At 59.0% G+C, this 22,564-nt stretch overlaps 1 protein-coding gene across 1 annotated transcript in view; it reads right to left on the bottom strand.

The window, feature by feature from the left end:
• Positions 1-5,840: 5,840 nt before the first annotated feature.
• Positions 5,841-22,564, bottom strand: part of UROC1 (urocanate hydratase 1) — a 31,913-nt gene continuing 15,189 nt past the window's right edge. The window contains exons 10-20 of the mRNA XM_079934853.1: positions 22,441-22,503; positions 21,930-22,109; positions 20,999-21,096; positions 20,764-20,836; positions 19,664-19,785; positions 19,219-19,289; positions 16,480-16,578; positions 14,795-14,894; positions 12,413-12,494; positions 7,930-8,029; positions 5,841-7,211 (exon numbers count right to left, since the gene is read on the bottom strand). Coding sequence (XP_079790979.1) covers positions 7,071-7,211; positions 7,930-8,029; positions 12,413-12,494; positions 14,795-14,894; positions 16,480-16,578; positions 19,219-19,289; positions 19,664-19,785; positions 20,764-20,836; positions 20,999-21,096; positions 21,930-22,109; positions 22,441-22,503 — 1,129 coding nt within the window. The 3' untranslated portion in view covers positions 5,841-7,070. The remainder of the gene's footprint in view (positions 7,212-7,929; positions 8,030-12,412; positions 12,495-14,794; positions 14,895-16,479; positions 16,579-19,218; positions 19,290-19,663; positions 19,786-20,763; positions 20,837-20,998; positions 21,097-21,929; positions 22,110-22,440; positions 22,504-22,564) is intronic.

Raw genomic sequence — 22,564 nt, 5'->3', positions numbered from 1 at the left:
AATATTGAAAAGAACAGGAAACATTTATATGTAAGAATTTGTGCCAAAAATAAATTGCTCCAAGACCATTCAATGAAGGAAACAATCTTTTCAATAAATGGTCCTGGGACAACTGGTTATCCACATACACCAGAATGGGTTTGGACCTCTGCCTCGTACCAGACACAAAAACGAACTCAAAATGGATCCGAAGCCTAATGTAAGAGCTATAACTATAAAACTACTACATCTGTGACCTTGGATCACGCGGTGGTTTCTTACCTGTGAAACTGAAAGCACAACCAATGAAAAGAAACCAGTTGGGCTTCAACAAAATTAAATACTCTTTTGAGTCAAAGAACACAAACAAGAAAGTGAAAAGACAACCCACAAAATGGGAGAAAATTTTCAGATCATAGATCCGATGGGGATCTACTATCCAGAATGTACTTTTTACAACTTGTAACTTAATCACAAACAGACAATGCAATTTAAAAATACACAAGGGATCTTAATAGACATTTTTCCAAAGAAGAAAAAAAATTAGCCAATATGCCCATGAAACAAAACTCAGTATCATACATTACTCATCAGGGAAATGCAATTCAGAACCACAGTGAGATACCACTCACACTTACTAGGATGGCTATAATTTTTTAAATGGACAATAACAAGTGTTGGTGAGGGTGTGGAAAAATCGGAACCCTCATATATTTCTGGTGGGAATGTAAAATGGTGAAGCCACTGTGGAAGAAAGCTCGGCAACTCCTCAAAAAGCCAAGGATAGAATTTCCTTATGACCCAGCAATTCCGCTCCTAGGCATATATCCAAGAGAAATGAAAACCCATCCACACAAAAACTTGTATGTGAATGTTCACAGTAGCATAATGCTACATTAAAAAAAAAAATGGAAACAGTCAAGTGTCCATCAACAGACAAAGGGGTGAACAAAATACGGCCTTTCCATAGAAAGGAATATTATTTAGCCATAAAAAGGAATGAAGTACTGATACACGCTAAAATATGGATGAACGTTGAAAACATGCTAAGGGAAAAAAGCCAGACCCAACAGATCACATATTGTGCGATACCGTTCATGTGAAATGTCCAGAATAGGTAAGTCCGTAGAGGCAGAAGGTAGATTAGTGGTTGCCAGGGGATGGAGGGCGGGAAATTAGGACTAACTGCTAAGAGCTAAGGGATTCTCTTCGGGGTGATGGAACGTACTGGAATTAGTGGTGATGAGTACACAACACCGTGAGGCTACAAAAACCACCAACGCTTATACTTTAAAATGGTGACTTTTATGTTCTGTATGTCTCCATGAAACGTATATTGTTAGAAGTCCATGCAGAACCTTGTTGGGGAGGACCCCATTTATTTAGGGGGGAAACTGTAGGCATGTTCACGTGCCTGCATATCCTGGGGAAGTTTCTGGAAAGACACAGACACTGCTAGCACCCTGACTGCTCTGAACCGAGGTGGGAAAGGGCTCTTTCACTCTACACTTCACTGCCTTTGACACGTCTTCATTTTGTTTTAGATCGTGAGTGTCTTTAATTTTTATAATTAAATATGTTTTCCCCACTGTGGAAAACAGTGTAGCAGTTCCTCAAAAACCTAAACATAGAATTACCATCTTGAAACAGGAGGGAAGAGCGCAGGGCACAACCTTTAAAAGCTTGTGGATACGACAAAAACTGGTGAGAACCCATTAGGTCCAAGATGACAGAAGATCTAACTTCCAGTGGACGTTGAGCCTCATTACATGCTCACTGTAAATGCATCAGTTAAATGACACACCCACAGGGGCCAGGACAATTCCGAGGCTGACCATAAAAGGCCAAGAAGCAGGCAGGGGTCGAATTCCTGGAAATCCCTCCCCCTGCTCCAAGGTAGTTGGAATAATTTTCCCACTCATTAGCCTATGAAATTACCCAGCCCATAGAAACTAACCACCCAATATTTCCGGGCCTCTCGCCTTCCGAGCTGGCCCACCGTCTGTCTGTGGAGTGTTTCTCCCAGGGCCGCTCTCACCTTTTGAGACAGTCTGCATTCTGTCTATGGAATGTGTAGCTCTCTAAATAAATCCACTTCTTACCTATCACTTTGGCTCTCACTGAATTCCTTCTGCACTGAGACATAAAGAACCTGAGCGTCACCAAGTCCTGAGACCAGGTGTACCATCTTACTTAAAAGACCATGGGTTTGAGTCCCAGCCCGAGGCTCTGAGTCCCAATCTGGGTTTTGGCTGGGTTCGAATCCCATCTCAGTTGTGTGGTTTCAATATGACCCAGCAACCCCGCCTCTGGGTATGAACCCAAAAGAATTGAAAGCGGAGACCGGGACAGATATTTGCACACCCATGTTCACAGCAGCACTACTCACCACAGGCGGCGGCATCCTCACTGCCCACTGATGGCTGCATGGATAAATAAAAATGTGATTTATGGACTCAACAGAGTATTATTCAGTCTTAAAAAAAAAGAAGGAAATGTTGACACATGGGACAACATGGGTGAACACTGAGAACATTATGCGAAGTGAAGTACGTCAGCGTCAGTCATGAAAGAACAAACACTGCAGTACATGATTCCACTCACCTGAGTCCCTAAAGACAGAAAGATTCCTAGAGACAGAAAGTGGGGTGGTCGGTGCCAGGGGCTGGGGAGGCGGAAGGGCCAGTGTGGGCAGGTCTGTGTAATGAAGGCACAGATGCAGTTTGAGAAGATGAAAAAGTTCTGGAGACGATGGGTGTTGATGGTTGCACAACAACGTGAATGTGCTTAAGACCACTGGCTGTACACTTAAACATGCTTAAGATGGTAAACTCTATATGTTTTTTACCACAATAAAGAAAAAATGTTTTCATGAAAAACCTTTGGTGGCAATATGCATGTTTTCACTGCTTGATTTTTCACCTTTCAAGAATGACTGACAATTTTTTCTTTTTTTCTTTTTGCGGTAGGCGGGCCTCTCACCGTTGCGGCCCCTCCCGCTGCAGAGCACAGGCTCCGGACGCGCAGGCTCAGCGGCCATGGCTCACGGGCCCAGCCGCTCCGCGGCATGTGGGATCCCCCCGGACCGGGGCACGAACCCGCGTCTCCTGCATCGGCAGGCGGACTCTCAACCACTGTGCCACCAGGGAAGCCCAGGCTGACAGTATTTTTAAAAACATTTTTAAATGGGTGAAATGAGCCCTGTTAAACGTTTGCCAAGGACTCTCCTTGCCCTCCCAACCACCCTGCAACAAGCAGGCAGGAGCAGAGGGGCAGCTCATTCCCTGGGCTTGACTGCCGGTGGTGGTTCGGTGATGTCTCAGGCACAGACAGAAAGGCACATTCTAGAGCGATTCCGGGCATTAGGAGCACCGCAGACACTGCGCGTTCACCCTCAGTAACCCAGGCCCTGCCCTCCGAGCAGGTGGGTGTAGAGAGGGCTTGGGGCAGCCGGGGGAGGAGAAGCGGAGGACACACGCGCACTTGTCATATTTGCATTTGGGGGGAAACCCCACCAGCCTAGCTGCTGCTCTCCCAGCACCTGATAGGCTGAAAGGCCTCACTGTGGACTCTGAACGGCCAATGGTAGCATGCAGTCCTTCCGGAGCTGTGGCAGGAGTGGGGCTGGGCTGGGCCGGGCGTTCCAATGTGCTTTTTTCCCCAACACCACCAGGCAGTTGACACATCTGACACCATCTACCAGGAGATCCCGCAGCTCAAGTGCTCAGGCCTGCCAGAGTGCCGTCAGATGCCCATTGCAAGTCAGGTTGGCACCTGTGCTTCTGACCCACCGGCTACATATGGAGGGTTCCCATGACCCCCTCCTCGGGTTCAATTAACTTGCTAGAGCAGCTCAGAGAACTCGGAGAAACATTTTACTTAAATCACTGGCTTATCATGAAATGACATAACTCAAGAACAGCCCGATGGAAGAGGTGCGCAGGGCCAGGCCTGGGGAAGGACTCGGGCTCCCTCTGCAGTGTGCCACTCACCCCGGATCTGCAGGGCTTCACCAGCCCAGAAGCTCTCCGCATCCCCTTCCTTTTGTTTTTTTCTGGAGCCTTCCTTACACAGGCGAAATGGATGAAATCATGGGCCATCAGTGATTGATTCAACCTCCAGCCCCTCTCCCCTCCCTGGAGGTCGCGGGTGGGAAACTGAAAGTTCAACTCTCCAATCACAAGGTTGGGTCCCCGGGTGACCAGCCCCATCTCAGGTGAGGCCCCAAATTCGGAAACATAAATTCAGGTGTGGCAGAAAGGGGCTTGTTACGAATAGCAAAATACCTCATCTCTCTCATCACTTAGGAAATTCCACGGGTTTTAGGAGCTCTGGGCCAGAAACAGGGCTGAAGACCAAACACATATTTCTCATTGTAAATCATCGTACCACAGAGTTAATTTCTCCATCAAAGATCGCCGTGACGGTAAATTTTACACGTCGTGTGGACTGGGCCGTTTTACACCTTGCTTCTGGGTGTGTCCACGAGGGTGTTTGCAGATGAGATTAGGATTTGAATGGGGGGGGCTCCCCAGAGAAAGTGATAGGCGTCATGCAAAACAGAAGGTGGGAGGAGACGCAGCTTGCCTTTTTCTGCCTCCCTCTTGAGCTGGGACCCCTCCTCTCATCTCCCGCCTTGGGTGGGGACTCACACCATCGGCGCCCCGGGCTCCCTGGCCCTGGTGCTGGGGCTGAACTGCGCCCCCGGCTTCCCTGGGCCTCCGGCGCACGCGACATAGACGGCATCTACCTCTATACATGGACATCTATCTATAGCACATACGGATATACGTACGGGTATACCTCCTGCTGGTTCTCTAGAGAGCCCTAATACAGACAGATTCAAATCCCAACAGAGGCCATGCAGGTGACACAAACGTGGGGAACAGGCAGGGGTAAGAAATCAGCAGCTCCTGTCCAAGAATAAACAACAAACACACGTGGCCTCGCCGCTGGAGGACAGCAGAGGCTGCAGGGCTGCGGTAACTTGGGTGAAACAAGCCTCGACCCAAGGGGCCTCCGGCTAATTGCCGTCACAGCGGTGGCGAGCGCGTGGCGTCACCTAATCTCTTGACTTCTTTAAGTAACTCAAAATCTGGATTTTTTAAGTGAAATTTCCCAATTTCTAAAAATCGGTGACAATGTCAAAAAATTTTTACAGAGGGCAGGCCAAATAGAACGCGAGTGCAGGTCAAGTCCAGCCTCTGTTCCCGGGGTGGGGGGGGGGGGGTCCACGTTCCCAAGGAGCAGAGGGGGCCCCGGGAGGGGCCCGGAGACTTTCACAAGCCCCAGTTTCGAAGGCAGCCGAACTCACGCCCATCAGGGCCGACTGTTTTCTACCTTCACTGTTTTGATGAAAACATTTCTGAGCGGACTACACACCTCTCCTTTCTTCAAGAAGGCTGGCAGAAGGTTGCTGCTGGTGGGAAGGAGTAAATACCTAAGTTAATGATTTTAGTGCTTTTCTAATTGTGGGAAGAGGTGAGAATCCAGGTTCATAAACAATTTCTCCAGAAAACACCTGACCCTCTGAGGGCCTGTGCTGCCTGTTTTCCCAGAACACAGAGAGTCTCACCCTGCTCTTCGCCCTGAACTTTCCGGGTGCGCTGAAACGTCAGCGGCTGCAGTGGCTGGTGACCCAGGCTGTGGCCACTGCCCTGACTCCCGCCGGGCCCGGCGGCGGCTCCGCTCTGGGTGTCAGCTTCCCTTCTCCCTGCGGGCAGCTGAGGCAGGGGAGGAGACTGCTCACTGGCGGCCTCGGTAGGGCGCCTAGGGCGGGTGTGCAGCCCTCACACGTGGCCCGAAGCCTCCTGAGACCCTGCCCTGAGGCTGGCCGAGCCTGGCTGTCCTGAATAAGCGAGGGTGCTGGATGGGAAAGGATGACGGGAGGGCCTGGTCTTCAAACTGGACATATCCTCTTTGTCTCTCCCTAGGAACAGGGAATGTCCGCACAGATACACGCAGCAGGGTGCCCTCCGTGGAGACTTGTTGGCGGCGATACGACCATTTGGACCCCGTGCTCGCCGTGTGGAAGAGAAGCCCTCCCAGGATGGCTTTAGCAGGTGAGGACCAAGGAGAAGGGGAGGCCATCCGGGCCTGCCGGGAGCCCAGGCGCCTCGGCCTTTCCACGTGCCTCCAGGTGCCGCGGTGAGCCTCATGGTCACTTCACAGCAGGGCTGCGGTGCTCCCAGGCATCACACCTGAGGTTCTGGCAGGAAGAAGGGGCAAAAGCGAAGAGCGATGCAGCCGCACCTGTCTGTTTTTATTACAGCTTTCCCGGAAGACCCACCCAGCAGACTTCCACGTCGCCTCATGGGCCGGAACCAGGCCAACGGTCACTCCTAATTACAAGGGCGGCTGGAAAATCGGCTACTTTTTACGTGCACGTTGCTGCCCAGACAACAGTGGGGTTTTGTTAGCTCAGGCGAAGGTGGAATGGCCCGTGGGGAGGACTCGGCCCCCCGGCTAGACGTGGGGGGCGGGTGTCAAGTTTTCTGCGGCTCCTTGGAGACCGGCCCCCAATCTCTTTCTCAATTGGAGCCTGTCGTGGGAACCAAGGAGAATGAGGACCTGGCCTCTCTGTGCAGCGAGGTCGCAGGTCTCGGGCGTGGACCGCCGGCCCGGGCCAGGCCGTCTCTGCCTGGTCACCTGGCGGTCCCACACCAGTCGGTCGGTCGGTCGGGGGAAGGCGGGGCGATGGGCGAGAGCCTGGCCAAAGGAGCACCTGGCCCTTGGCGGGAGGAGGGACAGCAGGCGGCCCCAAGGACTGGTCAGTGCCCCACTCGGCCACTTTTCACGGCACCAGCCCCCCGAGCCCACTCGGCGCCAGGCCTGAGCACCCAGCCCTGAAGAAGACCCCCACTGCCTTCCCGGTCCCCAGGGAGCCGCGTGGGGACAGCAGAGGTCCCCGCCCCCTGGCCTCAGCTGTAAGCTGGGGGCGCAGTGACACTCCCTCCGGGTGGTGAGCCCCAAGAGGGCGTGAGCACAGCTCCTGACCCAGGAGAGCACGGGGAGTAGCGGAGGGAGCCGGCAGGCTGTGAGGCGAGGGCGGGGCCGAGGTGGTGAGGGGACCACAGGGCTCTCGGTCCCGCTCACAGCCGCAGGGCCCGCTGGAGCACACGCTCATCCGCCACCTCATGGGGCAGCGTCACCACCAAGCCCCTGTCCTCCTGCATCGTCCGGCAGATGATCTCGTAGGCCTTCGGGTTCCCGGACCAGCAGCGGCGGGCCACCTGCCGGCGGGGCGGGGAGAGGGCGTGCAGTGTCGGTGCCACGTCGTCGGCGGGTCAGTGGGTTCCCACCAGGCGTTCCCAGGTCACACCTCCTCCTCCCTTGGCCAGAAAACTGACCCACCCGCCTGTGACGACGTGACACTCACCATCCTTCTGCCCGAACTCCCCCCCCACCCACCCCGGGCAGGGGCCCCAGGCCAGGCCCAGCGTCCTCAGGGCCCCCTGGACGGTGGCCTCGTCCCTCCCCCCACCTCTGGCTGCCTTCCTGCCACTCCCCACCTCCCCCAGCCATTCCCTCACTGCCGCACCGCCTTCCGGACGAGGACCAGCCCCCTCTGCTGGGGCTCCGCCCCTCCACTCTCCTGGGCCACCCAAGTCTAACCCTAGCGCAGGGCTCCCAAGCCCCTCCCCATTCCACTCCCATCTGCAAACACCCCCCATCACCCCCTGACCTCGCATTCGTGCTGCTTCCCCCTTCAGGCCCGCGTGGCCATAGAGACGGCTGGAGCCCCGCACCACACGCGCACGCACAAGCAGGCACGCGAGCGACACCGCCCAGGCCCCCTGCGGACACAGGCTGGGCGGGAAAGAGCCCATCTGAAGAGGAGGGAAACCCTGGCGGTGGCTGGAGGGGAGACACAGGAGCAGCGGGGGCTCCGGACTGTTTTCTGGGAGGGGGGCAGGGCCACTGACGGGGAGGGGCCAGGGGGTCACTCACTCCGTTGGAGACGTCCCAGCTGAGCATCATCTTGGCCTTCTGCTCAGCCTCCTGGGTCCCGTCCAGCACAAGGCCAAATCCCCCGTTGATCACCTCACCCCTGCGAGAGGCAAAAGGTTCCCAGGTCACGCTGGGTCCGACCCTGCGAGGGGCAGGCCTGCTTCGGAAGCGCTGTCTGGGGAAACAGCCCCGCAGCCCGGAGCCTGCCTGTGCCTAACGACCGAGGGATGCAGGCTGCCCGCTCGTGCCTCCGCGCTCCACCCACAGACCCCAGGCCCCCTTCCGGGCCCCCACGTGTCGCCTCCGTGGGGGGCGGGGCCACCTCTTCCGGGCCCCCACGTGGCTCTCTTCCTGCCGTCCTTCGCGCTCGTCCTCCTGTACTCGCATTCGGGGTCCTGATTACTTGATTTGAGGGCCGAGTTCCCGGATGCCCAGCATTTGCTGGACCACCTCCTCTCCCGGGTTTGACGTGCTCTGGGGTCCCTCGTCCCTGAGAGCTGTCATTCCATTCTCATCATCCACGTGGGCCAGTGCCCGTCCTCTCCCGCTGCTTGCCCCACAGTTCCTCCCCATCAGCCACGGAGACTGCGTCCTTCCTGAAGCCCCGGGATCCATCCTCACCCTCCACGGCTTTCTCCAAGGCTCCTGCCCAGCTCACATCCCTGACCCTCCAGCCCCTTTCGGTTACACACACACGAAACGCCCTCAATCTTGTCAGCTCCTGCCAGGTTTTACTGCCAGGCTCAGCTCTCAGATCCTCTGGCCCCTCCGGCCTCACCTCCTTCTCTGCCCAGCTGGACCCTCCCGACAACCTCAGTCGGTTCCCATCCCACCCAGGGAGCGGAAGCGGAACTCCTGCGCCCGGGCCCGCGTCCCTGCAGCCGGCCGCCCTGTGCCCGCGAGCGGGCTCCCAGCACTTCCCGTGGCCCCTGTGGTGGAGGGGGCTCTGCACGGATTCAAGGTCGTCACCACTCGCTCGTCAGAGGCTGGTGCCGGGGATCAGAGGACAAAGCAGGCAGCAGCCACAGTCCTTTGACCAGAGAGGACTTTTGGAGATTAGAACGACATCTTTCGTTTTGGTAGCCCGAAGCCCAGATGGTCAGAGAGCAAAGGTGCCCAGCTCCAGGGGACCTCTGCAAACCCTGCCTGGAGCAGTCCAGGGCCCAGGAAGACAGCAAGAAAGGAGGACCTGTATCCCGGAGCAGTTGCTGGACAGAGAACAGTCCCGTTGAGAAGGACATAAAAGCAGAACCCTGTGTCACATGTACCAAGAGCCAGCGCCAGAGGGACTAAGGAAGGAAGCACTCAACATTATAAGACGAACAAGAGCACGCAACTCAGGAACAGGGCCCTGGGAGAGCGACTCAAACCAAAACAGCAGAGTCTGTAACTCTGGCCCAGCAGGCCGGAAGCCCCGGGTTTCAGGCAGTGATACCGGCCAGGGCTGAAGAGGTTATGCAAACAGGAATCTTCATGCCGGGAACTGGGGCGCCCACGGTGCACACACACTGACGGTTCACGTTCACGGGAGGGGTGCCTCGGCAGGGCGGGGCCTGTCCTGGCTCCTTCACAAGTGACTGCGGGTGGCTTTGCCGGGAACCCCAGGCAGAGTCACATTCTCGGTGCTGCTGCCTCATAGGTGGGACCATCGAGGTGATTCGACGAGTGTCTCTGGAGACACCCGTGCACAGGTCGCGCACCACAGGAGCCTTAGCTGCCGCGACTAATCTCCACCGCTAGCCCGCAAAGCATGCTGCTACCGTGACCATTTGTCCAGGAGAAACAAGCTCCTTGGGGAGCCCCATGCACAGCCGGGTTCGAGATATGCTCTAGTGAGGAAACAGCATCACATCCAGATAAAGACGGTGCACTTACTCCTCAAACACGTGAGGCCCCGGGGCTGGACCGGGTGTAAGGACAGAAGGCAGGGACACAGGGACTGAGGGGAAGGCCCGGACCCTCCCTGGAGGGACGGAACCACACAGGCTCTACGCAGCCGTCCAACCCGCCGAGACCAGGGACTGACTGCCAACTCGCCCGCTCTGCGCCCTGTCTAAAAGGAGCAGACGGCAGGGACCGCGGGCGGGCAGCACAGGACACACCCCAGCACACAGTCAGAGCAGACTGGGCAGAGCAGGGGCCGCAGAGCGACCCAGTGCCGACTCTGACCAGCTCAGAAACGGGAACGCAAACTGAGAGGTATCAGTGGCTTATGACTTAGACACTTGCTTTTCCGTACAAGAAGGCAAAAACTATAGCTGGAGACGGAAGGAAGAACAGGCATGGGACAGATTTTTCCCGCTGATCTTCACAGGAAGGTTTGCGCAGTATCTGGTGGATTAAATCATGCATGTCTGTGTCTGATGGATTCCGGGTGAATCTGAGGCACTTTCCAAAGGAGCCCTCGAGGGCGGCCACGACCGAGGGCCTCGGGGCCAGCGCCTCGCCGGTCGCGCCCTGTCAGGGCCTAGGGCAGCCTGGCAGTGAGAGGGGACCCCGCTCTGGGAGCCCCGCGCAGGGTCAGCGGCGAGCACTGTCCTGAGGCCTCGTGTCCTGCACACTTTCTCGGGGGCTCCGTCCTGCCTTCTGCGGTCCTGTCACCAATGTCGCGAATCCAGGGACAACAGATCTGGGTCCAGATCTGGCTCCACCAGCACCTCCAGCCCCCTTCAGAGCTGCTCTTGCACCTGCAGCATGACTCAGCAAACCCAGTGCCAACACGCCAGGCGCTCCCTCCCGTCCTGGTTTTCTCCAGCCTGTGTCTCTGAAAGGACACGCGATCCGATCACATTTTCCATTCATGAGAGCCACCTGACTGGGCTGCAGCTCGGAATTCCGGCCTCAAAGGGCCCAAGGCCAAGCCAGCCCCCGGGGACGCTCTGGAAGCTGCAGCGTGAAGGACTTGGCTCTGGAGGGCAAGTCCAGGCTTGATCCGGCCAAAACGGGCTCAGAGGTCAGCTCAGAGGTGGCCGGGCCCCGGGCAGCTGTCTTCCTCTGCGGGGCCACGGCGCCCCCTGCTGCTCTGAGGAGCCAGGAATCCCACGCGACCAGAGCTCCCCAGGCGACCCCCCCACCCCCACCCCCGCCCAGAGGCCACGCGCACAGGTGTAGCCCCAGCTGCCTGCTGCCTCAGTTTCCGCATCTGTAGATGCATTTCTTTTCCAAGAGTGGGTGAGAGAGGGGATTCAAATGCTTGCCAGGCGGTCCACTTGCAATAAACGTTAGTTATTCATCGCTCTTAGCAGCAAATATGACATCATGGTTTATAACAAGAAAGACGTATTTGGTCTTTGCCCACCGTTCCTGGCACGGAGCTCCCAAAACCCTTGGAATTTCCTCTGCTGAGAGGGATGAAGGTGTCTTTCCTTATGCTGATGAGCTGACTCTGGGAAACCACCCAAGGATGGGGCTGGATGCCAGTGGAGCCGCCGTGTGATCAGAGGCCTGGAACGTGGGTCCCAGCCCCTGACCTCCCGGGAGGGTAGAGGGGCTGGAGGCGGAATCAGTCACCAGTGGCCGTGATGTAGTCAATCACGGCCGCGTAAGGAACCCTCCACAGAAACCCCGAAGGAGCGGGTTCAGAGAGCGCCCAGGCTGGGGAGCCAGAACGCTTCCGTGTGCTGCCGTGCCCGGCCCCAGCCCCACAGGGTCCCTTTGGGTCCTCAACTCGTGTATCTCCTCATCCGGCTACGGATTCACAGCCTTTGATATCTTTTCTGGTAAATCAGAAATCCAGTGACTAAATGGGTTCCCTGCGTTCTGTGAACTGCTCTAGCAAACCAGTGGAACCCGAGGAAGCGGCTGCAGGGACCCCTGATCTGCAGCTGGTGGGTCGGAAGCACGGGTAATACTGTGCACATGTGACTGGAGTCGGCAGGTGGGTGGGGGACAGCCCCGTGGGACTGAGCCCTCAGCCGTGGGATCTGACGTTATCTCTGTGCTGACAGTGTTGGAACTGAGTGGAACTGCAGGACACGCAGCTGGTGTCAGAAAACCCCCTTGGGTTGGAACTGGGTGCAGAAGTATAGGGACGTCCCCACGAGGGAACTGCATCTGTCGCCCAGAAGGGAGCCTCCCAGAAGCCCTAGCTCCCTCGCGGCGTGGGCTGGAAACAGGCCTGGCTGGGTAGAGAGGGGCCAGGACCCAGGGAGCCCAGAACCCAGGTCCCCGCCTCCCAGCCCAGCCCCTGGCGGAGTGAAAGGACGGGGCCAGGAGAGTGCTGAGCATTCCCTGGAAAATATCTGTGAAAGCAGCATGAGAACGACAGGAAAGGGTGATTTACGGCGTCCATGGCAGGCCTTGGTGTCCCGCGCGACGGGTGAGACCCCAAAGGTGGGGTGTTGGGCAAGGCCCCCATTTCCAGCTCACACGAGGAGCCCTCGGTAGCGGGAGCTCCAGGAAGCAGGCCCAGGACCCTGGAGGAGACCCCCGAGCCTTCCACAGGAGCCCCAGCTGCACCACCGGCCCCCAGAAACCTCCTTACCAGCCGACACCCCCGCCGTTGTGCAGGGCAACCCAGGTGGCTCCCCGGAACGCATCTCCCACGAAGTTCTGCACGGCCATGTCTGTGGAAACAGAGCCCCGTCAGCCCCCGAGGAAGGCAGCCAGGCCGGGCCAGGGTCTGAGGGACGGATGGGAACAAGGCAGGGCAACTGCAGGAACAGCGGAAATTTGTATTTTCAGAGCCAAGCAAAGCAGGACAATGAACGAGTGCCCGACGAGCACTGTCGCTCCTGCTGTCTTCTCTCCGGTGCCAGGTACAGCGCCCCAGAGGCACGGAGGACAAAGGAATTCAAAGGGATGTGGTGGCAGTGTCAGCTCAGATGACAAAGAGCATCCGTCCCACCCTTAGAGCAAACACGCTAATTGGGGGGCAAACTGCAAATCACCAACTGTCCTCGGCCCATCAGAGGCCCGAGGTCCCGGGGCGGCCAGCTACCCAGAACTCCGTGGGGAGGCAGGCACCTGCACGGAAACGGAACCCGTGCCTCACTCGTGTCTAAGGGCTCGCTGAGTGACAAGCCTCAGCGTGCCTGAGACCGAGGCCCCTGGGGACACGGACAGAAGGGGTCGGCACCCTCCAGCGGGCTCTTCCTCCAAACCCCCACTGTGCCCACAGAGAAAAGGAGGGGGTCCTGGGAATACTTTCGTCCTAGTGCAGGGCTATGAGATACAAGAAGAGCAGCTCTAGGACCTGGAAAAGGCCAGGGAGCAGATTCTCCCCTGCAGCGTCCTGAGACATCACAGCCCTGCCTGCACCTCAGCTTAAGCCCCGAGAAACTGACTTCAGACTTTAGACCTTCAGAACTGCGAGGGAACACATTGGTGCTGTTCCAGCCTCTGAGTCTGTGGTATGTTGTCACCGTGGCCAAAGGACACGAATGTAAACCACATTAATATCAGAGAACTTCAGAGCCAGCAGTATTATCAGGGATAAACAGGGACATCACACGATGATACAGGTCAATTCTCCAAGAAGAGACAGTAAACCTAAACAAGGGCACACCTAACAACACCACTCTAAAACACACGTGGCAGGGCTTCCCTGGTGGCGCAGTGGCTGAGAGTCCGCCTGCCGATGCAGGGGACACGGGTTCGTGCCCCGGGCCGGGAGGATCCCACGTGCCGCGGAGCGGCTGGGCCCATAAGCCATGGCTGCTGAGCCTGCGCGTCCGGAGCCTGTGCTCCGCAACGGGAGAGGCCACAACAGTGAGAGGCCCGTGTACCACAAAAAAAAAAAAAAAAAAAACACATGGCAAAGTGGATGAGAACTGAAAAGAGAACAGACAAATCCACAAACACAGTTGGGAACTTCATGGCCCGTCTGTCAGTAATTTATGGAACAAGTCAGCAGAAAGTCAGTAGGGACCTAGACACCAGGAACAGCATCACCAACTGACGTGACCTCATTGACACTTAAAGAACAAGCCCCCAAGTAACCGCAGGAGACACCTTCTTCCCACGTGCCCCAAGATGGACCAATACAACCCTTAGCAAATTTAAAAGGACAGAATGAATACACAGTGAGCTCTCAGACTATAGTGGAATTAAATCAAAAGTCAGTAACAGAAAGACATCAGAAAAATCTCCCCAAACTTGAAAATTTAAAAAGATACTTCTCAATCACTCATGGGTCCAAGAGAATGTCTCAAAGGAAATCTAAAATATTTTGAACTGAATGATAATAAAAATATATTATGTAAAAATTTGTGGGATGCAGCTAAAGCAGTGTTTAGAGGGAAATTCAAATTCACTTTTATTAGAAAAGAAAAAAGGTGTAAAATCAGTAACCTCAGCTTCCACCTCATGAAACCAGAGAAAGAAAGAAGCCACAAATGACCAACATCAGGAAGAACACAGCGGACCCCACAGACGTGAAGAAGATAATGAAGGAATACGACTCTATACGCATAAATTCCATAACTTAGACGAAGTGGACCCAATCCCTCAAAACAAAGTGATGCGGGGGGTGCTCCTGACCGTCCACCTCCTTCCCTTGGGATCCCGTCCATAATGGGAGGAGCTGCAGGTGCTGGGAACCAGAAGGCCCCCCAGGACCGGAGCGCAGAAGCTCTGGGGCGACAGTAACAATCGCGGCGGCTGCAGCAGCAGCAGTCCCTCCCTGAACGCGGCCCAGGGGCACCCGGGTCTCGGGCATCCACCTAGCTGGGCCACCTGGCACCCGCCCTGGTTTACCACTGAGCCCGCATCCCAGGACCCCTCCCTCCGTCCTGGGCTGGCCACCCCGTGCCATGCCTCTCAGAGGCCAGCACCTTTCTGGCAACACCACAACCGACTGAATGAATCCCTTGATCGTTAATTACAATCCAACAGAGGAAAAGCTTAAGTTTGCTGTGCTCCTCACCCGCACAGAAGGCAGAGCCGTCACGGATGTTGGAGGTCTCCCTAAACGGGCTGTCTGTGCCGCTCACGTCGTGGTGGTCTCGGCTCAGGACCACCGGTGCCTGCAGTGCGGGAGGACACAAGAGGTCAGCTACCCATGTCCACTGCCCAGCACAGGGCAGAGGTCAAGGGACAGGGCACACCCGATGCCCTTCGGATTCCCCTGAGAAACAGACCTTCGGCGGGAGGAAGTGCAGGGCTTCTGTTGCCCCCGTGGCTGCCCAGAGACGCACTTTCCAGCCACCTGGAGCCCCATGTGCTCTCCAGCTGCTGGGTCCGAGTCTCCTCAACCCCACCCACACTGTCACCACACCCACTTGATAGAGGAAAACTGAGGCCCGGAGAGGACAGGACACCTCCCCGATGTCACAGGGCTGTAAGGGACAGCCTGGTGTTTCGACGGCACTAGAGGTACTGGGATTTCACGGCTTCAGCGTCCGAGGAGCTGCCCTGTCCTCGAACAGGCCAAGTATGCTCCCCCTCTTCACCTCTGCCATGAACCACCTGTGCAGTATTCCGGCACCTTCTGGATACTCAGGCCTCTGCTCTGCGTCTGCAAGGCAGCAGGCCATCCTGACTCCTGTCGCCCCACATGTCACCTCATTCACAGAGCTTGGTACCGCTGAGATCCCCTGAACTGATACGTTTGCCTGCATGTCCAAGTGTCCCTCCACCAGCACCAGGCAGGACCCTGTCTACCTTGTCCTCTGCACAGCAGTGCTGCAGCAAGGCTGGCACCAGGGGGCGCTTGGGAAGGAGTGGGGGGGGAGGGAAGGAGAGATGGGGAAGGAGGGAGGGGAGGTGGGGGGGGAAGGAGGGAGGGGTAGGAAAGGAGGGAGGGGAGGTGGGGGGGGAAGGAGGGAGGGGTAGGAAAGGAGGGAGGGGAGGGAAGGAGGGAGGGGAGGGAAGGAGGGATGGGGGACGGAAGGGGGAAGGGATGGAAGGGGGAGGGAAGGAGGGAAGGGGGAGGGGGAGGGAAGGGGGAGGGAAGGAGGGAGGGAGGGAAGGAGGGGGAGGGAAGGAGAGAAGGAGGGAGGGAAGGGGAGGGAAGGGGAGGGAAGGGGAGGGGGGAGGGAAGGAGGGAGGGGTAGGGAAGGAGGGAGGGGAGGGAAGGAGGGAGGGGAGGGAAGGAGGGAGGGGAGGGAAGGAGGGATGGGGGACGGAAGGGGGAGGGGGAGGGGGAAGGAGGGAGGGAAGGGGGAGGGGGATGGGGGAGGGAAGGAGGGAGGGAGGGAAGGAGGGGGAGGGAAGGAGGGAAGGGGGAGGGGGAAGGAGGGAGGGAGGGAGGACTAAGATGCTGTCTCTGCCCTGCCAGCACTGTAGCACCACAGCAGGAAGTGCGCATGCACTGAGCGAGGTGGGCAGGGCTGACCAGGAGGGAAATGGGGAAAAGCAGGGAAGGTTGTCATGGTTTGAAAGGGACGATTTAACAAAGCCACGTGAGACACTCGTGGGAAAGCCACGTTCTGAGGTTACGGGAGCCTCTTTTCTGATAAGAGGTTCAGAGAGGGCCCCTGACTGCCCAAAGTCACACAGCAGGGACCGAGTTGCCAGAGCCTGGGCTTGAGGACGGGCCTCCTCCCTCCCGGGCCTGGGCTGGCCTGGTGGGGAGGCAGGGGAGCCCCTCCCAAGCACAGAACAGCCCACCTTGATCTTCCCACGGGCGATGGCTTGGTTGAAGGCCACGGCGATGGCCACACGGCCTTTCTGGTCCGAGTACAGGATCCTGGCCTGGGAGCCCACCACCTGCGGAGAGAAGGGTGAGAGCTGACCGACGCGGGGGACGCTCGGGAGACACGGCCACCAGCAGTCAGACGGCCGCCTCCAGGGGGGCAGGAGGCGGCCCTAGAGTCCAGCACTCACGTCCTGGCCCGCGTGTCCACGTGCAGTCTGGGCCCCCAGATGTCCCTCCTGACCCATCCCCGCAGGGTTAGCCCCAGGGGCCTCCGGGACCCTGACTCGCCTGTCTCCGGGGATATCACCTCCTGTGGGCGTCACCCCGCTCGACCCTTCCCACCAGAGTAACCTCAGCACCCCACGAGGCGGTTCTGACGTGTCTGCCTTGCTCCAGCTTGGCACCCAGAGTCTCCTTAGTGAGTCTGTGAGGAAGACGCTGCTGTGCTCATCACAGGCCCCGTTGCACAGGCGAGGCAACGGGCCGGGGAGGCTGAGCCCCTGCGCGCCGCCACCAGGACGCAGCCGCTTTGGAGCTGGGGGGCGCTCACTGCGGGAGACAAAGGCTCCCGAAAATGAACTGTCGTTCCTGCTGGCGTTGTCACTGCTAGCACAGCGTCATCGTCAGCGCAGTGGCTCTCAGCCGGGCGACCTCTGGGGATGACTGTGGACATTTGGGTGCTGCTGGCATGGGTAGGGACGCTGCTAGACTATGGTCCCCGTGACCAAGAATCTCCAGCCCCCAGGCGCTCGAAGAGGTAGTAGCGCCCATGTTCACAGCAGCATCATTCACAGTAGCCAAGAGGGGGAAGCAACCCATGTCCATGGCCGGCGATGGATAGACAAGGTGTGGTCCATACACACAGGGAACACGATTCCGCTTAAAAAGGAAGGAAATCCTGACATGTGACAACGTGGATGAACCTTGAGGATATCAAGCTCACGGAAATAAGCCAGACACAGAAGGAGAGGGGAGGGGAGAGGGAGCTGGGGTCTGACGGGGACAGAGCTCCAGCTGGGGAAGATGAGAAAGTTCTGGAGATGACGGTGCTGATGGTCGCACAGCAGCGTATGTGCTTAATGCCACTGAGTCGTACCTTCCAAATGGGTCAAATGGTAAATTTTATGTCGTGTATATTTACCACAATCGAAACAAATTCACCTGGCCCCAGACGTCAGCAGTGCCGAGACTGAGAGACCCTGGACTCTGCAAAGGGGGTGCAGGTGTTTCCCTCAGCCGCCCAGGGATGGGGTGAAGCACGGCAGGGCGGGGGGGGGGGGCGTCCACAGGAGGCCCGCGCACGCCAGCCTCTCAGTCAGCCTGGGGCTTCCTCGGCCTCCCGCTTTCCACCCAAAGGCCTTGGCTTATTCGCGCCAGCTGCCTCAAATCCTTTTTGGAGAAACTGTACCGTAAACCAGCACGGCAGCCTTTCAGGTTTCCCGGATCCACAAACAGAAAATGGGAGGATCTGACCCAGGACTGCCAGCTTTGTCAAGAGCGTACATTAAAAGAAACAATTAAAATGTTAAAAGGACAACCTTCTGTGATCACCAACTTTCACGAGAGACCAGGGAGGGAGGGAGGGAGGGAGGGGGGAGGGCAACCTGAAACAAGGGGGAAAGACACAATGTCCAGGTAACTTTAACTCAAACACAAAGAGAGGGTCCTGCTCGCAGGTTGGGGGGGCATCCAGCTGGCCGCCCACACGCCCTCAGCCCTGCAACCCTGCCGGCCCCTTCTCGGTGGTCGTGGCCCTCCTCTCCAGGCCTCCCTGCACTGGCCCCCCATCTCCACCTCTTGCCCCACCCTCCCAGGCCCAGGCCCTCAAGTCCAACAGTGAAGGCCGTGGGCATCTCAGGCTCCAGTTAGCTGGCATGAAGGGTTTTGTGGAGAAATGCATTTGTGACCGCTGGGCCAGGAGGCGGCGGCAGCCTGGCCGGACAGGGCTGGACCAGGAAGCCCAGGAGAGGGGGCTCAGAGCTCGGGGGAGGCCTGGCTGAAGCCCAGGCCAAGGACCCACTGGTCCAGACGTGGTGGCGGCATCCGGCCATCAGGGTCTGTGGTCAGAGGCCTGTGACCCACACGCCCATTTCTCACTTTGCCCTGGTGCATCCGGTTGGCTGTCTCCTCAGGCCTGTGCACTGGCTGACCCCTCCGCTTCCCCCACTGTCACTCCCCCCACCCAGCCCCCAACCCCACTTAGACCTGAATCCACAAGTCAGCTCCTCAGAGACACCCTTCTGACGGGTTCGTGTAAACCAGTCCCCACCTCGAGTCACCCGATTGGTGGTCACGCTCACAGTCACGGAAACGCCCGTCCCCCCAGCCCTGGCCCCGCAGAGCGTCAGAGGGCCTGCTCCAAGCCCCACACCACAGCCAGGGGGCACGCGCCGCCTCCAGCATCTCCACCGCGCAGACAGGACGGGAGGCTCAGAGAGGCCAAGCCACTCACCCCAGGTCACACAGCGGAGAAGCCGGGAGACCTGGCTCCAGGGCCCAGCAGGGGAGTGAGGGGAGGAAAGACCTGCCTGACCCTGGTTGCTGCCCCGGAGCCCAGGCCCCCTTCTGAAAGGTCCTGGGCTTCTCTGCCCAGCGGCCCCTGGGTTAGGTGGCCAGTGGGGACATCACCTAACTGGCCCAGGTGGCAAGCAGCACCTCACCCCGGGCACGGTCCAGCTGCCCACCCTGCCCCCGCCAGGCTGAGCCCTCACCAGCCGGTGCTGGGAGGCCTCCCGGATCCAGCGGATGTTGTCCATGTACTGCTGCTCCACAGCCGGATTCACTGCAGGGAGAGGGGAAAGGGTGTCACAGGCACCAGCAGGCCCTGCCCCACGGTGGGGGGCGGCACAGACCCTCCTCGCGAAGGCTGCAGGGCAGAGGCACCCGTCTGTGTCCACAGACGGACCCACAGATGGTCTGGAGCAGCTGTGACACGGAGACGCAGAGGGGCCTGGACACGGGGGAACGGCGCAGATGGACACAGGGCCAGCTACAGGGAGGCAGAACACCATCAACAGGCACCACCCAAGGATGTGCCCTGTGCCCATGGGGCCAGGCCAGGGACCACGTGTCCAGGCTGCCCAGCACCGCCAGGCAGGTGTCTATTGGAGCCTCTGGGGGTCACCGTGCGCCAGCATCTCGAACCAGCAGCCTCACCTCCACCAGCAATGACCTCCTCCAGCACTGACGTGGCCAGCTGATCCGTGACCGCCAGGTCCTGCGGGTCCCCGGACGTACACACCCAGCGGAAAGGCCCAAAGCCCTGGGAGAATATGTCCCTGCAAGGGCAAAAGGCTCATCAGCTGGGGGCTTCCAGGCTGGCTGCACCCCCTGGCTGGGGTCACCACGGTCGGCGAGGCCGCAGGTGCTCCAGAACTGAGGAGGTGAGGGCTGTGCGCCAGGCGGTGGTTCGTGGGGGCCTGTGTAGTGAGTGGGCGTCGGTGTCCACGATGGCTGCCGGAAGCCCCCAAGCCACGAACTGGACGGTAACTTCCCCCAGCCCCCTCTGTCCCCTCGGTGTCCTTTCCCAGCTCCCCTCTCAGAGCTGTACCATCTCTGGCTGCAGAAGCAGGGAGCTGGGACACAGACAAGCAGAAATTCCTTAAGTTGCTGTTGGAGACAACCTGAAAACCAGGCAACTGAAACTAAATATTGGGACAAACAGTAAACTTAAGGCCAAATCTGCTTTAAGTGGGCTGACCTTCCGAGGGGACTCCAGGCAGAGGAATGCAGGGGCCTCCCTGGGCTCCCGCGCCCACCCAGCCCCTGCTGGGCTCCCTTCCCACTGCCCCCTGGGGACACCCCAGTGGCCCTGGCCCAACTCTGGCCCCTCCCCTCCCACAGTGAACCTCAGAAGGACGCGGGCCTCTCTCGCCCCCCGGGGGTCCCCTCCGGTGCAGATCCGGGGCTGCTGCCCACCCCACCCAACCCAGCGGCTCAGGCCCGAACTCCACGCTGTCCTCTCCCTCCGGCCGCTCCCTGGTCCCTGCTTGTTCCGGCCCACGTGGCCAGGGAAGCACACGGGCTGCAGGGATCAGGCCCTCCGCCGCCCACTCGTGGCTCGGGCGTGGCCGATCCTGTTCTCTCCCTGAGGCCCTGCACAGGGTCTCTCGTTTTCAGCTCCTTTCCCCCTGCATTTTGGGGTGGAAAGCCCGTGACCCGGTGCAGGCCTCAGCACGTGGCCTGAGCAGTGGGGAGAGGAGGAGATCTTCAGACCTGCATGTCCAGGACAGACGCTGGAAGGGCCCATCACTCACCCCATAATGTGCTGGACGTACGAGGGGTAGCGGAACTCCGTCCTGTTGGCGCCCGTCTTCCCCACGTCAGCCCCTGTGCGCGGAGACCCAGCGTCACCTGGAGAAACCGAGGCCCAGCGAGACCAAGGCCCTGGCAGGGCCAGCTTCCAGAAGGGACACGTGGAGCCAACCCGCAGGCCACACTGCCCCGCCCACGAGGCCTGCAGAGAGGGAACCCCCCTCCCTTCTCGCTCACCTGCTCTCTGGGCCTCCAGGAGGAAGGCGTTGCCATAGTCCCAAAAGAAGAAGTTCTCCTGGGCCAGCCTGTTGATGGCCGAGACGTGCCTCCTCAGGCTGCGAGAGGTGCGGTCAGTGGTCAGCTCAGCACCGCCCGCCGGGGCTGAAACCGCAGCCGAACCCCACGAGCCCCACCTCCCTGCTGACTCTTCCCCCAGCTGACCCCACCCCTCCTGGTTCCACCCCTCCTGGTCCCACCCTGACTGGCTCCACCCCTCCTGGTTCCACCCTCCTGGCTCCACCCCAGCTGACCCCACCCCTCCTGGATCCACCCCCTGCTGACCCCACCCCTGACTGGCTCCACCCCTCCTGGTTCCACCCTCCTGGCCCCACCCCTGCTGACCCCACCCCTCCTGGCTCCACCCCTGACTGGCTCCTCCCCCAGGCTCCACCCTTCCTGGCTCCACCCCTTGCTGCCTCCTCCCCCCAGCGCCTCCTTCCTGGAAGCCCCGGTCCGTGCCGGCTCCTCAGGTCCCCCTACCCTTCAGGACCCTGCAGGCAGCCCCTAAGCTAGCGCCTATGGGTCGGGTCGGCAGCCAGCCAGCCCGGCGCCGGGACCAGACTCAGTGCTGAATAAGCAAGGGCCTCTTGCAGAAGCGCCTCAGGCTCCCCTCCACCAGCACCTGCTCAGCACTCACACGTGCTGGAAGCTGCCCCCAGTGTTTTGCAAATGTCACCCCAGTCTGTTCCCAGCATACCCACAGGCCAGGGAGCCCATGACCCCGTGTGACAGAGGAAGAGACAGAGGCCCAGAGAGGTTAAGGGTCTTGCCCGAGGCCACACAGCTGCCCCAGGAGAACTGGGCAGAGGCCAGAGCCTCCCAGTCCAAAGTTCCTGCAGGCCATGTGTACCCCCATCCCTCCCCCGAGCAGCCCTGGGACCTGCATCACCTTTCCTGGACCAGGGCTTTGAAGGCAGCAGGGTCGGAGGCCATGAGGCTCTGGGCCTCTGCGAAGCCCAGCTGCACGGGGTAGTAGCCACCGTTGAACGGGTTGTGGCAGGACGTCTGGTCTGACCCCAGGTCCACCAAAAGCTCCCCTGTCGTGTCCAGTTCACGGACCAGGCGCTCCCTGGGGAGACTCAGGTGGTCAGGGCAGGGCAGGCAGTGCCGGGGCCTGAGCTCAGGGTCCAGCCAGGGGGGCACGCAGCGTTTCCCAGCCCACACGCCCAGTCGTCAGGCATGGAGGCTCATCCTGCTTTCCCTCTGGAAAGATCCCTGGCGGGAGGGCTGCCCGGCTGGGCAAAGGCTGCCGTGAGCTCGGCCAGGATCCGGGCCATGAAGGTTGGGAGCAGAGCCTCAAGCTGACACCAGAAGCCTTGTGTCCCGGGAGCACCTGGCCCGGGACCTTGGCTGGGGGGGCTCACCCGGTGTCCTCGAGGCTGCCAACGCCCCCCACTTACCAAAGATCCACCACGTTGCCATGGTAACCAAGGCTGAGGGCCTCCTTCCTCTTCCTCGCTTCCCTGGAAGGGGCAAGGGCAGGACAGATGGCCCCACTGCACCTGCCCACGGCTACCCACCCCC

Source organism: Stenella coeruleoalba (assembly GCF_951394435.1).
Source record: "Stenella coeruleoalba genome assembly, chromosome: 10".
Classification (NCBI taxonomy): Eukaryota; Metazoa; Chordata; class Mammalia; order Artiodactyla; family Delphinidae; genus Stenella; species Stenella coeruleoalba.
The sequence above is the reverse complement of the archived record's forward strand: the minus strand, read 5'-3'. Positions and strand labels throughout refer to the sequence as shown.